This window comes from Oryctolagus cuniculus, chromosome 1 (assembly GCF_964237555.1).
Source record: "Oryctolagus cuniculus chromosome 1, mOryCun1.1, whole genome shotgun sequence".
NCBI classification, from domain to species: Eukaryota; Metazoa; Chordata; class Mammalia; order Lagomorpha; family Leporidae; genus Oryctolagus; species Oryctolagus cuniculus.
In genome coordinates, this window is record NC_091432.1 from 56,810,747 (window position 1) to 56,833,593 (window position 22,847).

The following is a 22,847-nucleotide window of genomic DNA, read 5'->3' on the forward strand; positions in this document are numbered from 1 at the left end:
GGGTTGGTAGCCAACCTGGGAAGAACCAGCAGCAAACCCGGGGAGGGCCGAGCAGACAAAAGAACAGCGCAGGGTCCTGTGTCGTTCCTCCACGAAGACGGGGAGCAACAATTTTATTTTATTTTTTTATTTTTGACAGGCAGAGTTAGACAGTGAGAGAGAGACAGAGAGAAAGGTCTTCCTTCCGTTGGTTCAACCCCCAAATGGCTGCTACGGCCAGCGCGCTGTGCCGATCTGAAGCCAGGAGCCATGTGCTTCCTCCTGGTCTCCCATGCGGGTGCAGGGCCCAAGCACTTGGGCCATCTTCCACTGCCTTTCCGGGCCACAGCAGAGAGCTGGACTGGAAGAGGAGCAACCGGAACAGAATCCGGCGCCCCAACCGGGACTAGAACCCAGGGTGCTGGCGCCTCAGGCAGAGGATTAGCCCAGTGAGCCATGGTGCCGGCCTGAGAGTCTGCATTTCTAACAAGCTCCTTGGTGATGCTGATTCATGTAAACTGCAGAACACAATTTGAGTAGCAAGGAGCTAGATGGTTTTTATTGCTTTGCTCAGCATAAAATTTAGCAAAATCACTCAGTAAAAGACTACCACGGGGCCAGCACTATAGCAAAGTGGGTGAAGCTGCCACCTGCAGTGCTGGCACCCTGTATGGGCGCCAGTTCAAGTCCCAGCTGCTCCACTTCCAATCCAGCTTTCTGCTATGGCCTGGGAAAGCAGTAGGAGATAGCCCAAGTCCTTGTGCCCCTGCACCCGTGTGGGAGACTTGGAAGAAGCTCCTGGCTTCTGGCTTTGGATCGGTGCAGCTCCAGCCGTTGCAGCCATCTGGGAAGTGAACCAGTGGGTGGAAGATCTCGCTCACTCTGCCTCTGCCTCTGTAACTAAACAGACAAACAAATAAATCTTTAAAAAACAAAAACACACAAAATACTATAATGGTTAAAAATGCAGTTTATCTTGAAGATTTTTTGATTGAAAGGGACAGGATTTTTTTTAAACCAGCACAAAAAAAGAAGATATAATATATGTATACACAAATACATATGTGTGTGTGTGTGTGTGTATATCTGGCAGTCTTACTGGCATTCCTAAGTAAAATATTAAATTACAGCCCGGCTTCAAGGGAAGTAAAAATTTAGAAAGCAATAAATAGGGGCTGGTGTTGTGGCATAGGGGGTTTAACCTCTGCCTGAGACACCATTATCCATATGGTCCCTGGTTCCTATCCTAGCTGTTTCACTTCCGATTCAGCTCCCTGCTGATGTGCCTGGGAAAGCAGTGGAAGAAGGCCCAAGTACTTGGGCCCCTGCCATCCATTTGGGAGACCTGGATGAAACTCCTGATTCTCGGCTTTGGCCTGGCGTAGCCCTGGCTATTGTGGCCATCTGGGTAGTGAACCAGCGAATAGAAGATCTCTCTCTGTCTCTCCTTCTCTTTCTGTAACTCTGATGTTCAAATAAATGAATCTTTTTTGTTTCTTAAAAAAAAGGTTCTGTGGGGAGTAAGTAGCTGGAGGATTCATGTAGTTGTGGCTCCATCCTCAGGGAACTGAAAATAATAAGTCCTAATAACAGTATGCATATTTTTTAATTCCCTGAGTTATCAATTATCCATGAGGTAATGGTAAAAGTGGGCAAAGAAACTGAATCATCCTCTGCTACCATTTTCCCAGTGAGTACTTTGGTAGCTTACCTGTCCTGGCCTCCTTACTACTCACTGCTTCCTGGCAGACCAGGGCTGCTCATTCTTCTGCTTACTGTTTCTTGGGTCTCATTTTGTACTTTATTTTACATATACTTTTTAAAAAAGATTTATTTATTTATTTGTCAACTATACAGAGAGAATGAAAGAGATCTTCTATCTGCTTTTTATTCCCCAAATGGTCACAACAGCTGAATGGGAAGTGGTGCAACTGGGACTCAAACTGGTGCCCATAAAAGATGTGGAGACTGTGGGCATGACTTTCTTTGCCACAGTGCCAGCCCCTCTTGCATATAATTTTTTTTCTCAAAGATTTATTCATGGCCGGCGCCGTGGCTCACTGGGCTAATCCTCCGCCTGCGGCGCTGGCACTCTGGGTTGTAGTCCCGGTTGGGGTGCCGGATTCTGTCCCAGTTGCTCCTCTTCCAGTCCAGCTCTCTGCTATGGTGGTGGTGGTGGGGCGGTGGAGGATGGCCCAAGTGCTTTGGCCCTGCACCCGCATGGGAGACCAGGAGGAAGCACCTGGCTCCTGGCTTCGGGTTGGCACAGCGCGCTGGCCGTAGCAGCCATTTGGGGGTTGAACCAACAGAAGGAGGACCTTTCTCTTTGTCTCTCTCTCTCTGCCCCCCCCCCCAATTATTCATTTATTTGAAAGGTAGAGTTACAGAGAGGCAGAGAGAGAGAGAGGTCTTCCAACTGCTGGTTCATTCCCCAAATGTCAACAACAGCCAGAGCTGCGCCGATCAGGAGCCAGGAGCTTCCTCTGGATCTCCCATGCAGGTGCAGGGGCCCAAGGACCTGGGCCATCCTCTACTGCTTTCCCAGGCCACAGCAGAGAGCTGGATCAGAAATGGATTAGCTGGGACTCGAACCGGCAACTCATATGGGATACCGGCACCACAGGTGGCAGCTTCACTCTCTATGCCACAGCATCGGCCCTTTGCATATAATTTTAGGATATAACATTGAGATTGCCTTTCGAGGAAATGTAGACATTCTCATTCTTGGAGTCATAGAACTACCCAAAAGATTTGAGGTTCAACTATATATATTTTGAAGCCCTTGGTGTAAAGAGAATACAACATCCTCCAGGTTTTGTTTTTTTTTATTTTGTTTTTTTTGTTTTGTTTTGTTTTGTTTTGTTTTTTTTGACAGGCAGAGTGGACAGTGAGAGACAGAGAGGTCTTTCTTTTTCCATTGGTTCACCCTCCAGTGGCCGCTGTGGCCAGTGCGCTGTGGCCAGCGCACTGCGCTGATCTGAAGGCAGGAGCCAGGTGCTTCTCCTGGTCTCCCATGCGGGTGCAGGGCCCAAGGACTTGGGCCATCCTCCACTGTACCCCCCGGGCCACAGCAGAGAGCTGGACTGGAAGAGGAGCAACCAGGACAGAATCTGGTTCCCTGACTGGAACTAGAATCCGGTGTGCCGGCGCCGCAGGCGGAGGGTTAGCCTAGTGAGCTGCGGTGCCGGCCATCATCCTCCAGTTCTATTAGTGATTACCTGTGTTCTTAAAATAGTTGAAATAATTGCCAGATTATTTCATTTTTTCCTAAGATGTCTTTCAGTCTATGCTCTTGGCTCCCATTATAGATAGATAAAATGATAAAAATGAATGAGTGATAATATTTAGAGCATTTAGAGTAGTGCTTTTTTTTTCCCTCTTTGACTTGAAGGACAAATCAATGCTGTAAATTCTAGTATTCTGTTCATTCATGCTTCTAAAATGTATATAGCCCCAAAAGTAAACTTCAAATACTATATTGTACTATAATTTAACATCATAATGTTTTAGACAAATATGTGAACAGTTTTCTGGAAAGAAAAACATTTTTTAAACCTTTTTTGTTTGCTTAAATTCTTTGTTTTTGCTTTATTTGAAAGACAGAGAGATAAAGATCTTCCATTTGTTAAATGATTCCCAAAATGCCCACAATGGCTAGGACTGGGCCAGGCCTAGAGGGGCTGGAACTCCATCTGGGGCTCCCATGTGGGTGGGAGAGATCCAAGTACTTGAGCCATCATCTCCTGCCTTGAAGGGTACACATTAGCAGGAAGCTAGATGGAAGCAGAATAACAATACTCAAACCAGGCACTCTGATATGGGATGCAGACATCATAAGTGGGGTCTTACTATTTGCTGGCTTGGAATACTGTCTTCCTTTATTTTAATAATATACTCTTTTTTTTTTTTTTTTTCTTTCAGAAAAAGCCTGGGCAGAAGCTGGGTCAGCAAGAATGTCACTCCTTATATTGGTGTCCATTTTCTTATCTGCAGCTTTTGTTATGTTTTTGGTATACAAAAATTTTCCTCAGCTTAGTGAGTAAGTATACCCATAGAGAAACTGAAAATATCTTGATATTTATACAGATGAAAATGGATTAAAAGTTAAAATTTAAAGGTACATTAAGCAACAGAACTGTTGGGGTGATTGTGTATCAGTTTTTGTGACTTAGAGAAGTCCTCATCAACACTCTTTTTTTTTTTTTTTTACAGGAAGAGTTAGACAGTGAAAAAGAGACAGAGAGAAAGGTCTTCCTTTTGTTCGTTCACCCCCCAAATGGCTGCTACGGCTGGCGCGCTGCGCCGACCCGAAGCCAGGAGCCAGGTGCTTCCTCCTGGTCTCCCATGGAGTGCAGGGCCCAAGCACCTGGGCCATCTTCCACTGCCTTTCTGGGCCACAGCAGAGAGCTGGACTGGAAGAGGGGCAACTGGGAGAGAATCTGGTGCCCCAACCAGGACTAGAACCCGGTGTGCCGGCGCCACAGGTGGAGGATTAGCCTAGTGAGCCGTGGCGCCGGCCCTCATCAACACTCTTACTTAAGTACTTTTCACAATTGCCTCTTGATCTTTATAAAGTTTTTTTATTTATTTATTTGAAAGACAGGCAGACAGACAGAGGTCTCCCATCCACTGGTTCATACCCCAGATGCTGGCAACAGCCATCTCTGGGCTATACCAAATTCAAGAGCTAGTTACTTAACACAAGCCTGCCACATGAATGGCAAAGACTCAAGTACTAGAATCATTCATTACCTGCTAAGTCCCAGAGTATGCATTATCATATCCTAGAGCAGAACCAGGTACTCTGATATAGGATGAGGGCATCCTAAGAAGCATTCTAACTGCTACACCACTCTCTCCATACCTCCTAATTTTCTATGCAGTTTTCCTAGTTATGGCCTTAGCTTTCTAATAACTTTCAACATTTTTTTAAAATGACATTATAGAGGCCAATGCTGTGGTGTAGAAGGTTAAACCTCTGCCTGCAGTGCCAGCATCCCATATGGTCACCGATTTGAGTCCCAGCTGCTCTACTTCCAATCCAGCTCCCTGCTAATGCCCCTGGGAAAACAGTGGAAGATGGCCCAAGTACTTGGGCCCCTGCACCCATGTGGAAGACCCAGAAGAAGCTCTTGGCTCCTTACTTTGACCTGGCCTAGCCCTGGCCATTGCGGCCACTTGGGCTGTAAACCAGTAGTTGGAAGGTATCTCTCTCTCTCTTTCTCTCTCCCTCCCTCCTTCTTTCTCTCTCTCCCTTTCTGTCTCTCCTTTTCTTTCCCTCCCTCCCTCTCCCTCCCTCCCTCCTTCCCCACCTCCTCTCTCCCCCCCTTCTCTCTCTGTATTTCTGCCTTTCAAATAAGTAAATAAATCTTTTTTTTTTTTTTTTAAAGGTACTATAATGGGAAAACACATTTTTATATCATGATCCTGCACCTTTCCCCTTCAATCTTGCATTCATCTAAATCTAAAACTAAGTTAAAGTTTCATGATACAAAGGATGTTTTTCTGTTATTTCTATTTTGTCATCATCTTTTTTTTTTTTTTTAAAGATTTATTTATTTATTTGAAAGGCAGAGTTACACACAGAGAGAAAGAGAGGCAGAGAGAGAGAGCAGCCTTCCATTCTCTGGTTCACTTGCCAATTGGCCACAACAACTGGAGCTGTGCCGATCCGAAGCCTGGAGCCAGGAGATTCTTCCAGGTCTCCCATGTGGGTGCAGGGGCCCATATAGGATGCCAGCACTGCAGGCCGGGGCTTTAACCTGCTCTGCTGCAGCACTGGCCCCTGTATTCTTATTTACAAATGTTTTTTGTCTACTTGAAATGCAGAACAACAAAAGGCAGTATCTTCCATCTACTGGTTTATTCCTCAGATATAGCCAGGAGTAGGTTAGGTCAAAGTTAGGAGCCTAGAACTCTATCCAGATCTCCCACATGAATGGCAGGGCCCCAAACACTGGACCATCATCATCCACTGCCTTTCAAGATGCATTAGCAAGAAGCTGAATTAGAAGAGAATAACCTGGACTATAACTGCCATTCTAGTATGGGATGTGGGCATGCCAGAATCAGCTTACCCGTTGGTGGCACAGTACCCCCCACCTTAATTTATCTTATTCTATTTTACCACAAACCTTTTTTTCTTTTCTTTTTTTTCAATTTTCATTTTATTTGAAAGGTTGAGAGAAAGAGATCTGTCATCTGCTGGTTCGCCAAATAGGCACAATAGCCAAGGTCACGGCAGGCTGAAGCCAGGAGCTTAGATCCCCTCTGGTTCTCCAATGTGGGTTACAGATACCATCTGCCTCCTAGGGGTACACATTAGGAGCAAATTGGAAGTGGAGCCAGGAATTCCAGTATGGGAGTGGCATCTTAACTGTGTGATGTCTTACCTGCTGTGCCCAACCTTTGCTCCACACAAACTTTTTGAAGTACCTTTGCTTATGTATGTGTTCATACATGCCTGCTCATGTATATACACTCCTGTAGAAAAGAATTTAATTTTTTACTTTTTGGTAATTTTTTTATTTTTTTATTTTATTTATTTTTTTATTTTATTTTTTTTGACAGGCAGAGTGGACAGTGAGAGAGAGACAGAGAGAGAAAGGTCTTCCTTTGCCGTTGGTTCACCCTCCAATGGCCGCCGCGGTCGGCGCGCTGCGGCCGGCGCACTGCGCTGATCCGATGGCAGGAGCCAGGAGCCAGGTGCTTTTCCTGGTCTCCCATGGGGTGCAGGGCCCAAGCACCTGGGCCATCCTCCACTGTACTCCCTGGCCACAGCAGAGGGCTGGCCTGGAAGAGGGGCAACCGGGACAGAATCCGGCTCCCCGACCGGGACTAGAACCCGGTGTGCCGGCGCCGCTAGGCGGAGGATTAGCCTAGTGAGCCGCGGCGCTGGCCACTTTTTGGTAATTTTTAAAAATAATGTATATGAGTATTATATATACAACTCAGTGAATTTAAGATTTTTTTTGTCAGGCAGAGTGGACAGTGAGAGAGAAACAGAGAGAGAAAGGTCTTCCTTTTCTGTTGGTTCACCTCCGCAATGGCTGCTGCGGCCGGCGCACCGCTCTGATCCAAAGGCAGGAGCCAGGTGTACTTATCCTGGTCTCCCATGGGGTGCAGGGCCCAAGCACTTGGGCCATCCTCCACTGCACTCCCAGGCCACAGCGGAGAGCTGGACTGGAAGGGGAGCAACGGGGACAGAATCTGGTGCCCCGACTGGGACTAGAACCTGGTGTGCCAGCGCCGCAGGTGGAGAATTAGCCTATTGAGCCTCGGTGCCCTCCTGAATTTAAGTTTTTTTAAAAATTTGAGAGAGAGATCTCCCATCTGCTGTTGTCATTTCCTAAGTGCCTACAGTAGCCAGGGCTGAGGCAGGTTTGAGACAGGTCAGAACCAGGAACTAGGAACTTGATCTGGGTTCCCCACATGGGTGGCAATTACTGGAGCCATGACCTGCTGGCTTGCAGAGGGCTCATTAACTAGAAGCTTGAATTAGAAGTAGAGCTGGGGCCGGCGCCGTGGCTCAATAGGCTAATCCTCCGCCTTGTGGCACCGGCACACTGGGTTCTAGTCCTGGTCGGGGTGCCAGATTCTGTCCCGGTTGCCCCTCTTCCAGGCCAGCTCTCTGCCGTGGCCAGGGAGTGCAGTGGAGGATGGCCCAAGTGCTTGGGCCCTGCACCCGCATGGGAGACCAGAAGCACCTGGCTCCTGCCTTCAGATCAGCGCAGTGCGCCGGCCGCGGCGGCCATTGGAGAGTGAACCAACGGCAAAAGGAAGACCTTTCTCTCTGTTTCTCTCTCTCTGTCCACTCTGCCTGTCAAAAAAAAAAAAAAAAAAAAAAAAAAATAGAGCTGGGACTTGAACCTAGGCTCTCTGATAAGGGATTGTGGACTTCCTAAGCAGTGTCTTAACTGCTGCATCAAATGCCTACTGCAAGTTTTAAAATTTTGTGAATAACAAGTCATTTTAGTTACCAGGTATTTTAATGGGATTTAAAGCAGCATCTTTCATTGTTCTGCATAGTCAATTTAAATTTTCTCACATAAGTGAACATAATACGCAAAGGAGATTAAAACTTTTAAAAGCAAAAAAATCAGTTCCAAACAATGAGCTGAATACAAAGTAATAATGGAAAGGGAAGTGTATTTTTAGCTTTTTTCTGAACTTTGAGGTGGGATATTTCAGAAAAAGCATGAACTATTAAATCATTATAATTAAAATTCTTGCTTACTTTCTGTTGTTAATGATTATTGATGTTAGCGTATCATGAGGATTACCCAAAATGATGTGAAATGTTTTTAATTTAAATTTCAAATCAATGTTGAAGCAAATGTTTAACCTTCAGTTTGCGTCATCCTGAGCTTTCATATATAGATCACATATCTCATATTATATGAAAACATTAAAAAACAAATAATTTCTAGACCTTTGTATTTCAAAATTGCTAATTTGAACTTAACATATTATAGATCAAGGCATCAAATCATTTTGGATAAAACTTCATGTTTTGAAGTTGACTTAGATACTATTTTGGCAAAATTCTCTTAAAAGTTTTTAATTTTATTTCTTTAGAGAAGAAAGAGTGAATATGAAGGTCCCCAGAGATATGGATGATGCCAAGGCTCTAGGAAAAATTTTATCCAAATATAAGGACACCTTTTATGTACAAGTACTTGTAGCTTATTTTGCTACATATATTTTGTATCCTTTTCCTAGTTTTGTTCAAGAAAAGATTTAAAAGGTTTGCTGTTCAATTATATATAACTTTTTCATTTTTAGAATTGTTAATGTAATAGTATTCAATGAAACATTGAAAAAATTTAAATAAAAAAAATCTCAGTTAAGTCTATCTCCTCAACTCAATTATTTTTATTTCAGAATACTCATTTTCAGTTCTTTTGTATTCAACTTAACAAGCATTTTCCTTTCTCCTCACTATTCAAGATATTTTATTAGTTAACTGATTAATTTAATTGTTTTAATAGTCACCATATCATTTTTTTGAATATTCCCTTAGATTTAGAGGTATAGTTTGTTTGCAGTCTATTGCTTTTGTGTATATTCTATTTGAATCTCCTTTGTTTATTTTTTCTGCCATTTAGTTGCCTTTGTAAAATTTCCTAAGAGAATAATTAGTCATTCAAAGGAATGTTTTTTATAATTCTTTGTGTATATGTGTGTATATATGTCTTTGATAGAATTCACTTATGTATATACATAAATATGTATGATATCTTTGTTTTATAGAATTATATGTTTTAACTAGTCAGGAAACCATCTTTATTCTATCTATTTATTTTCAAACAACCTTTGCTATTTGTGATTAGTCTTCTCATTTGTAGACTTTAACTTTTATTTCTGATTTTTATACCTTTTATTCTTATCTAACTTATATTCCAAATCTTAGCCAATGAAAGACATTACATCTTGGTGTTGTGAAAGTAAATTTAAAAAGGCAGATTGGTTACTTTGTTAATTTTTTCAAAGTATTTGTATTTGTGCTTTCTTTTTTATTTCCTGAATTTCTTTTGGTTTGTTGGTTTTTTCAACTCTCCTGTTAAATTGAACACATTGTTTTTTCTTGGGTTTGTATTAGGTTAGATATTATATATCTTTTCCTGAATTTAATTTCCTTAGGCAAATGTCTTTAGTAAATATGTACACACATTAGGGAAGTTCCTTCCTTTTTTTTTTTTTTTTTTTTTGGACAGGCAGAGTGGACAGTGAGAGAGAGAGAGAAAGGTCTTCCTTTTCTATTGGTTCACCCAGGCAGCGTGCCACGCTGATCCGAAGCCAGGAGCCAGGTGCCTCTCCTGGTCTCCCAAATGGGTGCAGGGCCCAAGGACTTTTGGGCCATCCTTCACTGTACTCCGGGGCCACAGCAGAAAGCTGAACTAGAAGAGAATCCGGTGCCCCAACCGGGACTAGAACCCGGGGTGCCAGCTGCAAGCGGAGGATTAGCCTATTGAGCTGCGGTGCCAGCCAGAAGTTCCTTCTAACATAATCAGCTTAGCAACAAGAATATTTACAAAAACTTTTGCTGCTAATGCACATTCCTCCTTGCTGGCATGGTGAGGATGCATTTGCAGTTAGGTAGTATGACTTATATAGGTACTTTATCCTTATTTTCCCTATTTATTTCCAGAAACAATTGGGGGAATAATTAGTATGTACCTATCTTTATGACAGGCTATTTGGGGCATCTATTGGTAGTCTAATTTTGCATACACTATTTTAAAAAAACCTGTAACTGCTATCTTTTCCTATAAACTCCATTTGTCATCTACCTGTGAAAACCTTAGTGTTAGGCTTATAGGTTATTTTGCCTTTATATACTTAAATCATAAGTTGAAATGTTTTCTCCAAATGAGGAACAAACCCGGTTCATCATTTTCATTTGTCTTTTATAAGGTTTTTGTGAAAAAGCATACAATTTCTGTTTAGTTTTGGAGATCCTCCTCTTTGCCCAGTTTGCCTGTTACCTTTGGAAGGGATGAAGGGGAGATATACCCTTTTGGGCCATCAGACAGTTGTGTAACTGAGTCCTTGTCTTCCATGGGATATTGTAGCCTTATTGTCTTAAAGTCTATGTTGTAGAAAATAGTAAACTGCCCTGCAGAAGGTGAATTGACAGTATGAGTTTGGGTTTATTATTATAAACTACATTTAGTCTAAAATATTATATTATTGGTTAGTATTGATAATTTGTATTTTATTGCATGGTGTTACTGTTAATTGTGATTTCACATCATGTTTTAGATTTTTTAATAGCATGTTAAATTACATAATTTCTATTTATTTACACTTTAAAAAATTATTTATTTATTTGAGAGGTAGAGTTACAGACAAAGGGAGAGACAGAGAGCAAGGTCTTCCATCTTCTGGTTCACTCCCCAAATGGCCAAAGTGGCTGGAACTGGGCTGTTCCAAAGACAGGAGCCAGGAGCTTCCTAAGGGGTCTTCCATGTGGATTCAGGGGCCCAAGTACTTGGGCCATTTTCTACTGCTTTCTCTGGCCATAGCAAAGAGCTGGATCAGAAGAGAAGCAGCTGGGACTAAAACTGGCACCCGTGTGTGATGCCAATGCCACAGGTGAAGACTTAGCCCACTACACCATAGTGCCAGTCCCATACACTTTTTTCTTTTTTAATTTATTTTTAATTTATTTGAAAGGCAGAATTCCAAAGGGAGGAGGAGAGACAGAGAGAGAGATCTTCTATCCCGCTACTCCACAAATGGCCACAACAGCAAGGGCTGGGCCAGGCCAAAGCTAGGAGCCCAGAGCTGCTTCTAGGTCTCCCACATGTGTGCAGGAGCCCACCCAGGCATATTAGCAGAGAACTGGGTTAGAAGTGGAACAGCCAGGTTTTGAACTGATGCCCATGTGGGATGCTGTCATCGCAGGCGGAGGCTTAACTTGGTACTCCATAACACCGGGGCCATTATTTACACTTTTGAGTCTTGAGCTCTGAATGTCAAAAAAATGTATTTTTAAACTCGGTGAACGTTAGGGAAACACTTTTATCTTAGGATATATAACAAAGTTTTGTTTTTACTAGTACGGGCTGATTAATAGAAATATAATATCAAGTATATTTAATTTTTAAAAAATATTTGAGAGTTACATAGAGAGGAGGGGAGGCAGAGGCAGAGAGAGAGAGTTTCTGTTTGCTGTTTTACTCCCCAAATGGCTACAATGGCCAGGACAGAACCAGGCCAAAGGCAGGAGCCAGAAGCTTTATCTGGTTCTCCCACATGGGTGCCAGGGTCCAAGTACTTGGGCCATCTTTGACTGCTTTCTCAGGTGCATTAACAGGGAGCTTGGTGGGGGGGCTGTGCTGTGGCATAGCAGGTAAAGCCTCGCCTGTAGAGACAGAGAGAGAGGTCTTCCATCCACTGGTTCACTCCCCAGATGACTGCAATAGCCGGAACTGCACCGATCCGAAGCCAGGAGCCAGGAGCTTCTTTCATGTCTCCCATGTGGGTGCAGGGGCCCAAGGACTTTAGCTGTCCACTACTGCTTTCCCAGGCCATAGCAGAGAGCTGTATCAGAAGAGGAGCAGTCAAGACTAGAACTGGTGCCCATATGGGATGCTGGTGGTTCAGGCCAGGGTTTTAGCCTGCAGTGCCACAGCGCCAGCACCAGTTTGATTGATTTATAGAGACATGTCTTCTATCCGCTCATTTGCTCCCAATGCCTCGACAGTCAAGGCCAGGGCATGCTGAAGCCAGGAACACATGGCTTGTTGTGGAACAAAATCAAAAGAGTTTGAGAAACACTGTCTCAAATTGGTTTTATTGCTTTTAGAAGACAATAGTGAGCGATAAGAGAAATAGGGTAACAAAGTGAAATAGGATGGAGGGTGGTTGATGTAATTCACTCAGTCTGGCTGACTTGTAAGTAAATCATATTAGGAGTAGAGAGGGGGGCCAGACCAAAACTAGAAAGTAAAGGAAATTAGAAAAGGATAATTCTATTTTGAAAATAAGATTTGAGATTTTTACTACATTATCCTTTTTTTTGTTACCTTTTTAAAAGATGTAGTGGGTCTGGTGCCGTGACTCACTTGGTTAATCCTCTGCCTGTGGTGCTGGCATCCTAAATGGTTGCTGGGTTCTAGTCCCGGCTGCCCCTTTTCCAGTTCAGCTCTCTGCTGTGGCCCAGGAGGGCAGTGGAAGATGGCCCAAGTGTTTGGGCCCCTGCACCTGCACGGAAGACCAGGAAGAAGCACCTGGCTCCTGGCTTCAGATTGGCCCAGCACCGGCTGTAGCAACCATCTGGGGAGTGAACCAATGGAAGGCTTTTCTCTCTGTCTCTCACTGTCTATAACTCTACCTGTCAAAAAAAAAAGCTGTAGTGAATTGAAGTGAATTTTCATAGTTAAATTAGAAATAAATTATTAGACCTTATGTGTATACCTAGATTTCTAGAGAAATTACTTTTCTTGAAAGTATTTAGAGTAAAATGCATTAGAGAAGCAGTTTATTAAAAAAATCTGAAGAGCTTATTTATTTATTTTTGGCGAAATTGTCCAATTCCTCTCTATCTGGTACATGTTGAATATTTGCCTTGATTTTTTTTTTAAGTAGTACACTTGGATTGACATTGTATTTATTGCTTAGTAAACGGTCAGTTTGGAGGCATGACAGCTGAGGAGTCATGTATTTTTAAAGTTTCTGTGTATAATTTTACTTTATTTTTAAATACAGGTTGAGTATCCCTAATCCGAAAATCTGAAATGCTCCAAAATCTAACTTTTTGAATGCCAACATATTACCACAAGAGGAAAACTGCACACCTGATTTACTGCGACAGGTTGCATTCAAAATGCAGGCACACAAAAAATGTTGTATAAAATTATCTTCGGTCTGTGTGTATAAGATGTATATGAGGCATAAATGAATTTCATGTTTAGGCTTAAGTCCTATCCCCAAGATATTCATTATGTATGTGCTCTAAATATTCCAAGTTTGAGAAAATCTGGAACACTTCTTTTCCAGGCATTTCAGATAAGGAATACTCAACTTATACTGAAATGTGGGTATAATCTCATTAACATGATAATTCCTGTATTTATACTTTTTTCTGAAATGTTGGATTTGTCTTTTTAAAATTCCATTTAATTATGCTTTAGTCCTTAACTTAAAAGTTAACAGCTTGCAAACATTTGCTATACCAGGCTCTATATTTCTCAGTATACTCTCAGGGTTTCTTTATCCCTTTCCACTAGCCTTATTTCTTGTTTGTTTGGTAAGTATATAAAATGAAATTGAGAAACTGGAAAAAAGTGGCTTTAAATACAATGAGGATGATGATGGTATCCTAGCCCCACTTGCCTATACAAGCATAAACTTGTAAACTTAAGAAGAGTTAATATGATACCTGTTAAGTCCCTCCATAAAATCTTATAGTATGGATCTTTTTCTAGAACAGAGGTATCATAAACCTAATCGCATTTATAAGCTCTGTTTTAGCCTTTTCTTTTCTTTTCTTTTTTTTTTTTTTTTAACAGGCAGAGTGGACAGTGAGAGAGAGAGACAGAGAGAAAGGTCTTCCTTTTGCCGTTGGTTTACCCTCCAATGGCCGCCGCGGCCAGCGCGCTGCGGCCGGCGTACCGCGCTGATCCGATGGCAGGAGCCAGGAGCCAGGTGCTTTTCCTGGTCTCCCATGGGGTGCAGGGCCTAAGCACTTGGGCCATCCTCCACTGCACTCCCTGGCCACAGCAGAGGGCTGGCCTGGAAGAGGGGCAACCGGGACAGAATCCGGCTCCCCGACCGGGACTAGAACCCGGTGTGCCGGCGCCGCTAGGCGGAGGATTAGCCTAGTGAGCCGCGGCGCCGGCTAGCCTTTTCTTTTCTATTTTTTTTTTTTTAATTTTTGACAGGCAGAGTGGACAGTGAGAGAGAGAGACAGAGAGAAAGGTCTTCCTTTGCCGTTGGTTCACCCTCCAATGGCCGCCGCTGCAGCCGGCGCACCGCGCTGATCCGATGGCAGGAGCCAGGATCCAGGTGCTTTTCCTGGTCTCCCATGGGGTGCAGGGCCCAAGCACCTGGGCCATCCTCCACTGCACTCCCTGGCCATAGCAGAGAGCTGGCCTGGAAGAGGGGCAACCGGGACAGAATCCGGCGCCCCGACCGGGACTAGAACCCGGTGTGCCGGCGCCGCTAGGCGGAGGATTAGCCTAGTGAGCCGCGGCGCCGGCTAGCCTTTTCTTTTCTATTTTGTTTTGTAACTTGGATCATCTAAGAGTATTGCTGGGCACAGTAAATTAAGTTGTAGGGCTGAGGGTGGTGTTTTTAAGCATAGAAATGGAGTGAAAATTTGTCTTTGAAATTTTCATTCTTAGGCTAATGTTAATTGCTTGGATTTAGTCACTGTTTAATCATGGTGCCAATTTTAAGTAGTCTCATTGAATTTCAATTTGATCTAAGAAAAAGACTAGATCAAATAGATTCTTGATCTCTACACAAGAGATATCATACATAGTATCCTCCCTTCTCCCAAGAAGGAAACATTGAGCTTTTCCATGGGTGAATATTTCGATGTGAGTAACATGGCAAAGTATAAAATGCTTGTATCTTCTTGTTATTTTCCAGTGTTCTGGACTTGGTGCCTCATTTTGTTATATGCTCTCCTATTTAGTTGGGAGACCAGTTGTGTACAAATACCTAACAGAGAAAGCAGTAAAATGGTCACAGCAGGTAAGCATTTTTTTTTTTTTTTAAAGAATTGTTTATTAGAAATGCAGAGAGAGAGGGAAAGACAGAGAAAGACCTGGCCACAATAGCCAGGTCTGGGCCAGGCCGAGGCCATGAGTCAGAAACTCCATCCCTGTATCCTACATGTGTGGCAGGAGCCCAAGTACGCGAGCCATCTTCTACTGTCTTCCCAGCTACATTAGCAGATATCTGGATGAGAAGCAGAGTAGTTAGGACTTGAACCTGCACTCTTATAGGGAAGACCAGCATCATAAACAGCAGCTTAACCCTCTATACTATAATGCCAGCCCCTTAGCATGTCTTTTTTAAGTTATGTAATATAACTCCTTGGTTAATTGCAGTGTATAGTCCCTATGTAAATTTACGTAGCCCCTACATAGGTTTAGCTTACAGATGAACTCAGATGATAAAAATAATCTTTTGACATAATCAAGAAGTAGGCAAATATGATTGTTAATAATTTTGAATGTAAATTTTTCATGCCTATGACGGTAATTTGAATTCTTTATCTCTTAAATTTAATTAGAGAGGTTGAGACTGGTGTGGTACAAAGGGTTAATCCATCACCTGCCATACTGGCATCCTTTATGAGTGCCTTCGAGTCCCAGCTGCTCCACTTCCGATCTAGCTCCCTGATAATGTGCCTGGGAGGGCAGTGGATGATGGTCCGAGTGCTTGCACCCCTGCTATCCACATAGGAGACCTGGATGGAGTCTGGAACTCCTGCTTTGGCCTGGCACAGCCCAGGGCATTTGCAGTCATTCAGGGAGTAAACCAGCAGATGGGAGATCTTTCTCTGTCTCTCCCTCTCTATAACTTTACCTTTCAAATAAAGTAAATAAATCCTTTTAATTTGCCATAGTTAGACACCTTACCTGTTTGTTGTTGGTGCAGCATGCTGTCAATGGGTCACTACAAAACCTGTATCAGTGGACTCCTTTGATGTATTTTCACTGCAAACAATTGTGACCTTTAGTCTGGATATCTTCAATGACTAACAATGATAAATACAAGCAGTACTATACACAAAGGGCTTCCATAGTATTGCTCAGAGAATCCTATTTCTGTAAAGAGCAGAAGAAAGAATGTTCTGTATCACAGGAGTTTGTGATCACCTGTCTTACCTCTTTGTTGTACAGATTAGAAAATCTGATATTTTGCCCTAAAGCCAAAGCAAGGTCTAGAATCTCAGATATATACACGTATATATCTAAACGATATATACCACATATATACTGAATGAATAGTTTTGCTTGTAAGTTTCTCTTTGGGGGCCAGTGCTGTGGTGTAGCAGGTAGAGCTACCACCTGCAATGCCAGCATTTATGAACGTCCGTTTAAGTCCCAGCTGCTCCACTTCCGATCCAGCTCTCTCCTATGGCCTGGGAAAGCAGTAGAAGATGGCCCAAGTCCTTGGGCCCCTGCGGCCACATGGGAGACCCGAAAGAAGCTCCTGGCTCCTGGCTTTGGATCACCCGAGCTCCGGACATTGCAGCCATCTAGGAGTGAACCAGTGGATGGAAGACCTACCAACACCCCCCCCCCCCCGCCCCGCCTCTCTGCCTCTCTGCCTCTCGCTAGCTCTCTGCCTTTGAAGTAAATAATAAATCTTTAAAAAAAAGATTTTTCTTTAAAAAAGGTTTTTCTTTGGAAAAGCTATTTTTCTTTCTTTCTTTTTTTTTTTTTTTATTCGAGAGGTAGAGTTACAGATACAGAGAGACGAGAGAAAGGTCTTCCATCCACTGGTTCATTCCCTAAATGACCACAACAGCCGGAGCTGAGCTGATCTGAAACCAGGAGCCAGGAGCTTCTTCCCAGTCTCCTATGCTGGTGCAGGGGCCCAAGCACTTGGGCCATCTTCCACTGCTTTCCCAGGTCATAAGCAGAGAGCGCTGGATTGGAAGAGGGGCAACTAGGACACAAACCATTGCTCATGTGGGATGCCAGTGTCATAGGTGGAGGCCTAATCTACTATACCACAGCACTGGCCTGCTATTTTATCTTTTTCAAGTGTACTCACTAGCTGTTAGAAGGAAGTATAAGCTAATCTTTCTTATATTTAATCAGATAAGTATTTCCATATCCTTCTTTAAACTCATTTGTCAATAATGAATGAGTTCACACATGTGATATATATTTTGATAGCATAAATATTTATCTGTATGGCCCAAATGCTTGGGCCCCTACACCATTATGCATGGATGAAGTTCCTGGCTCCTGGCTTTGGCTCTGGCCATTGTGGCCATCTGGGGAGTAAACCCACTGATGGAAGAGCCCTCTGTCTCTCTGTAGCTCTGACTTTCAAATAAATAAATTAAAATCTTTTAAAGAAATGTACCTTAAACTTATTTAAAGATTTATTTGTTGGACTACCACTGTGGTGTAGTAAGCTAAGCCTCGGCCTGCAGCACTGGCATTCTGTATAGATGCCGGTTCGTGTCCTGGTTGCACCTCTTCTGATCCAGCTCTCTCTGCTTATGACCTGAGAAAGCAGGGGAAGATGGCCCAAGTGCTTGGGCCCCTACACCAGTGTGGGAGACCCGAAAGAAGCTCCTGGCTCCTGGCTTCAGGTTGGCCTGGTTCCAGCTGTTGCAGCCATTTGGGGAGTAAGTCAGCAGATGGAGGAACTTTCTGTCTGTAACTCTGCCTTTCAAATAAATAAATAAATAAATCTTTTTTTAAAAAATTATTTATTTATTTGAAAGGCAGAGTGACAGAGAGAGAGGCAGTGAGATAGAAATCTTTCATCTGCTGATTCACTTGCTAAGTGACTGCAGTAGCTGAAGCTGGGCCAGGCTGAAGCTAGGAGCCAGGATCTTCAGCCTGTTCTCCAATGTGGGTAGCAGGGGTTCAAGCACTTGGGCTACCTTCCACTGCTTTTCAAGGCACATTAGCAGAGAGCTGGATTGGAAGTGGGTTCTTTGATATTGGATGCCTGCATTGCAGTTTACAGGCTATGTCACAATACCATCTGAATTTTTTTTTAAATTGGGGATTAGATTTGTTCATTTGATACATTAGCTCATTACATGGTAGAAAATTAAAGACATTGAAAGTTGGCCACTTGATGTGTAACATATCTAGTTATATAATTTTAGCATTTTAGTTTTAAGATACTATGATTGATCATCATTAAGTTGATTGTTTTTATTGGATAAATTCTGAAGTATCAGGGATGAGAACTTGAAATAAGATTATTTGCTATTAAACAACTTAGTTTTAATTTTGGCCTTTTAGGATACTAATTCTTTACTTTCTATGGCAGGTTGAACGTCACAGAGAACATCTCATTAACTACATTATATTTTTAAGAATAACACCATTTCTGCCTAACTGGTTTATTAATATTACATCTCCTGTGATAAACGTGCCTTTGAAAGTTTTTTTTATTGGCACTTTTCTAGGTAAGACTCCCACCCCTAGTTTGCACTGTGTTTTAGCTCTTTGTATCTGTATCTGAAGGGGTCCTGCTGAATTACATTGTATGCTGTGTGCAGACAGCCAGCACCATGTAGAAATCTTGGGCCTAAAGCCTTGCCTGATAATTAGGTGCTCAGAAGTGTGTGTTGGATTGTGTTGAGTTAGCTAGTTTTGTCCAATTTCTTTGAAATAGAGTACTTTATACTGAATACTGTTTTTATTATTTTTTATTTTTACCTTATTAAGTATTCATTTATTTGAAAGGCAGAGTTTACAAAGAGAGGGAGAGGGAAAGACATCCACTGGTTCACTCCCCAAATGGCAGCAACTGCCAGGGCTGGGCCAGGCCAAAGCCATGAGCCAGGAGCTTCTTCTGGGTCTTCCATGTGGGTGCAGGGGTCCAAGTACTTGGACCATCTTCTGCTATCCCAGGTACATTATCAGGGAGCTGGATTGGAAGTGAAGCTGGCAGAATTGAACCGGTGTCCACATGGGATGCTGGTGTCACAGGCGGCGAGTTTCCCTGCTGTGCCACAATGCTGGCACCTAAATAGGAATTTTGATAACTCCATTCTCTTCTTTAGTACTGAGGGGGAAAATATCAAGTTGCCTTTTTTGAATTATTTTTTCATTTATCATCTACTTGAAGATTGAAATAGACTTGAATTTTTGGTAGAGAATTGATCCTATTTTTTTTTTAATTGAAATCAGTATTTATTGTGGGTATTAGCAAAAGTATGGGGAACCAAGGATCAACAGACATTCATAGTTTCAAGGAACTGACACCAGTTTTTAAATTCATCAGTAGACATGACTGTTTTGTGAATTTTTGTGGTTCTTTAGAAAGAGTGTTTTGCTTTTCTTCCCTTGAATTATTCAGATACTAATAAAATGAGCATATTGGGCCGGCGCCGTGGCTCAATAGGCTAATCCTCCACCTTGCGGCGCCGGCACACCGGGTTCTAGTCCCGGTCGGGGCGCCGGATTCTGTCCCGGTTGCCCCTCTTCCAGGCCAGCTCTCTGCTATGGCCAGGGAGTGCAGTGGAGGATGGCCCAGGTGCTTGGGCCCTGCACCCCATGGGAGACCAGGAAAAGCACCTGGATCCTGGCTCCTGCCATCGGATCAGCGTGGTGCGCCGGCTGCAGCGGCGGCCATTGGAGGTGAACCAACGGCAAAGGAAGACCTTTCTCTCTCTGTCTCTCTCTCACTGTCCACTCTGCCTGTTAAAAAAAAAAAAAAAAAAAAGAGCATATTTTTCATGTATTGCGTATCAGTTAAAGTTTAAGTTAGTACTTGTGAGAATAGATCTTTTTGAAAAGAATAATCACAGCTACTTTAAAAAATTACCTGACTAGCTTAATAACCTTCTCTGAAACCATGTCTTTGTAAATGCTATTTCCTACAGTTGAAATTACTGTATCACAGGATGTGTTTTTTAAGATTATAGAGCAGGCCGGCACCGCGGCTCACTAGGCTAATCCTCCACCTTGAGGCACCGGCACACCGGGTTCTAGTCCCAGTCGGGATGCCGGATTCTGTCCCAGTTGCCCCTCTTCCAGGCCAGCTCTCTGCTGTGGCCAGGGAATGCAGTGGAGGATGGCCCAAGTGCTTGGGCCCTGCACCTGCATGGGAGACCAGGATAAGTACCTGGCTCCTGCCATCGGATCAGCGCGGTGCACTGGCTGCAGTGCGCCGGTGGCGGCGGCCATTGGAGGGTGAACCAACAGCAAAAAGGAAGACCTTTCTCTCTGTCTCTCTCTCACTATCCACTCTGCCTGTCAAAAAAAAAAAAAAAAAAAAGATTATTGAGGAATATTGTAAAGTTATTCTCTGAATACTTTCTTTGAATTTTTAAGGATATGTTATCTAAAATTCTTAGTACAAAATGATGATTATAGGAAGTTGAATTCTTTATATGGAAATAAACTTGAGAAGCTTTAAATTTTTAAAGATTTTTTTTCCAAAATGGGAAATAGCTGTACTTAAATTCTTAGAAGAAAATTTATGCAGAAAGAAAATTTTAACTTCTAATAATATTTTGTGGTTTTTACAGCATGTTTTATTTTTTTATTTCAGGTGTTGCACCTCCATCTTTTGTAGCGATTAAGGCAGGAACAACTCTGTACCAGCTTACAACAGCAGGGGAAGCTGTTTCCTGGAACTCAGTATTTATTCTGATGATCTTGGCTGTTCTTTCTATTTTGCCAGCCATCTTCCAAAAAAAACTAAAGCAGAAATTTGAGTAAAAAGTTGCCAAGTTTTTCATTTTCCTTCCATCATCATCATCATCATCATCATCATCTCAAGATTGGCAGGTGCATCCATTTATGTTTTTAAATCACATCTTCAGTAATTGAAACAAGGAATTTGTAAAATAAAATTTCCTATCAGATAGTTTAAAATAATGGTTTCAAATGGCAAGGGGACAAAGAAAGCATAAATTGACATTGATATACTCTGAAAAATGCTGCCTAGTTAATGGTGGACATCTTATAAATTATGGTACTAAAGGTAGTTATAGATAATAGCAATGTGGTAGAAAATATTCAATTAATATTTTTCTCTTTTAAGTCTAATAACTAAAATATATATTCTAGACTTTATAAATAGTGTGACAGTTCTTGCTATTGTTAGCCTTCTTTCAGCAAATAAAACAGATAACTAATAAAGAGATTTATGTTTTCTTCCTCTTTGTACCCTTTAAGGTCATGGATTTGTTTAGAGATTACATCTTAGTTGACCACAGAATATGGAAAAGATAGCAAGTTACCTATTTTGTGAATTTTATTTTTTCTGTTCTAAATTTTTATCATGCACTAGTCTGAAATTTAAAATTCTGGCTAGGCTGTTTTCATTCTTTTTTCTAGCTTTTACAGTATTTCCACTGTACATATACAAAACATGAATTACATGATAACTGTATCATATTTGGTGTTGATAATTTGTATGCTCAGATACTATTTTGTTATAATACCTCTATCACAGGAGGGGATCTAAAACACAAACACTCAAAGTATGCAGTTTTTAAACATTAGGTTAATTATATTTTGAAATAGAAACAGTGGCAGGACAGCTCTTCAGTAGTTAAATATAGTTTGTCCCAGTGACTAAAATTTACCTCATTTATTTATTAGTCTAGTCATTAAGGAAGGTGTTATGTAATTATCCTTTTCATGCATGGTATACCTATACGAATGCCTTATTTCCTTTCTGTTTGGCTCTTTAATTTGGGACTGCTTTTGATTAATGCAGTTTCCCAGTTAGTGTTTTTACTTTTTCTAACTTACAAAGTAAAATTAATTTCTCACGTGGGAAATACAATATTTAAATAGTTCTGGAAAAATGAACCCACTTTTGCTGCTTGGTGAATGGTTATGCCTTGGATTCCTTGATTCTAGGACGTAGCCAATCTAAAGTACTCTGTCAGTTTTACCTTTACCCCCAAACTGTCGTTATGTTGAAAAGTACTTCAGCTGTGTGAGAAGCCCTTGTGTGTTTTTGTTATGAAAGGTATAACCATCTTCAAAACTTGTTTTCTGCTACATAATGTGGATTAATTCTTTATTTTTTCTGTCACAGTATTAATAAATGGATTTATTGTAAATACAAAGAAAATATATAGATTAATATAGTATTCTTATGTCACCTGGCATTTTCTTAGAAATTATTTATTGTTACTTTTAATAAGATTTTCTTTTTATTACTGGCCAGAGACTGGGTGATAAAGCTTTTGTTATTTTTACAAATAAACTTAAAACACAGCCTTTTTGGACAAAGTTCACTAAATATACCTGTATGAAAGATACTTGAGTAAATTTTTATGAGCCTTTTAAAAATAAAAGAGCTTGGATTCAGGAGAAGCTTTGTTACTTCTGTGTATGTGTGTTGTATTTACTCTTTTCTCACAGTATTTTCCTGGTCCTTATTATTGATTGTTTTCCTTATACGATTTTTTTTTCCTGTTAGAAAACTAGCTCCCACTTTAGGTGGGATGTATTTCTTCTCCCAAGAGAATATCCAGTTTTGCCAGATCCATTATCATTGACTGTCATGAAAGAACCTTTTGGGGCTGGTGCTTTGGCATAGCTGGTAAAGCCGCCGCCTGCAGTGCCGGCATCCCATATGGCGCCGGTTTGAGTCCAGACTGCTCCACTTCCGATCCAGCTCTCTGTTATGGCCTGAGAAAGCAATAGAAGATGGCCCAAGTCCTTGGGTCCCTGCAC

General features: G+C 41.9%; 1 protein-coding gene and 1 long non-coding RNA gene across 4 annotated transcripts in view; one reads left to right on the forward strand and one right to left on the reverse strand.

The window, feature by feature from the left end:
- Window positions 1-22,484, forward strand: part of TMEM41B (transmembrane protein 41B) — a 33,122-nt gene extending 10,638 nt beyond the window's left edge. Inside the window, exons 2-7 of one of the 3 annotated variants that reach the window (XM_008265991.4) lie at window positions 3,901-4,018; window positions 8,557-8,685; window positions 13,642-13,735; window positions 15,082-15,186; window positions 18,469-18,607; window positions 20,701-22,484. In XM_008265991.4, coding sequence (XP_008264213.3) covers window positions 3,901-4,018; window positions 8,557-8,685; window positions 13,642-13,735; window positions 15,082-15,186; window positions 18,469-18,607; window positions 20,701-20,870 — 755 coding nt within the window. In that variant the 3' untranslated portion in view covers window positions 20,871-22,484. Of the gene's footprint in view, window positions 1-3,900; window positions 4,019-8,556; window positions 8,726-13,641; window positions 13,736-15,081; window positions 15,187-18,468; window positions 18,608-20,700 lie in introns of all 3 variants that reach the window. The other 2 variants (XR_011388528.1, XM_051824435.2) reach the window with 2 other exon arrangements.
- On the reverse strand, window positions 11,305-15,087 carry LOC138849591 (uncharacterized). Its single transcript, XR_011388532.1, has 2 exons — window positions 14,692-15,087; window positions 11,305-13,960 (listed from the first exon to the last, which is right to left on the reverse strand). It is a non-coding gene; the product is annotated as an uncharacterized lncRNA (long non-coding RNA).
- Window positions 22,485-22,847: the final 363 nt, after the last annotated feature.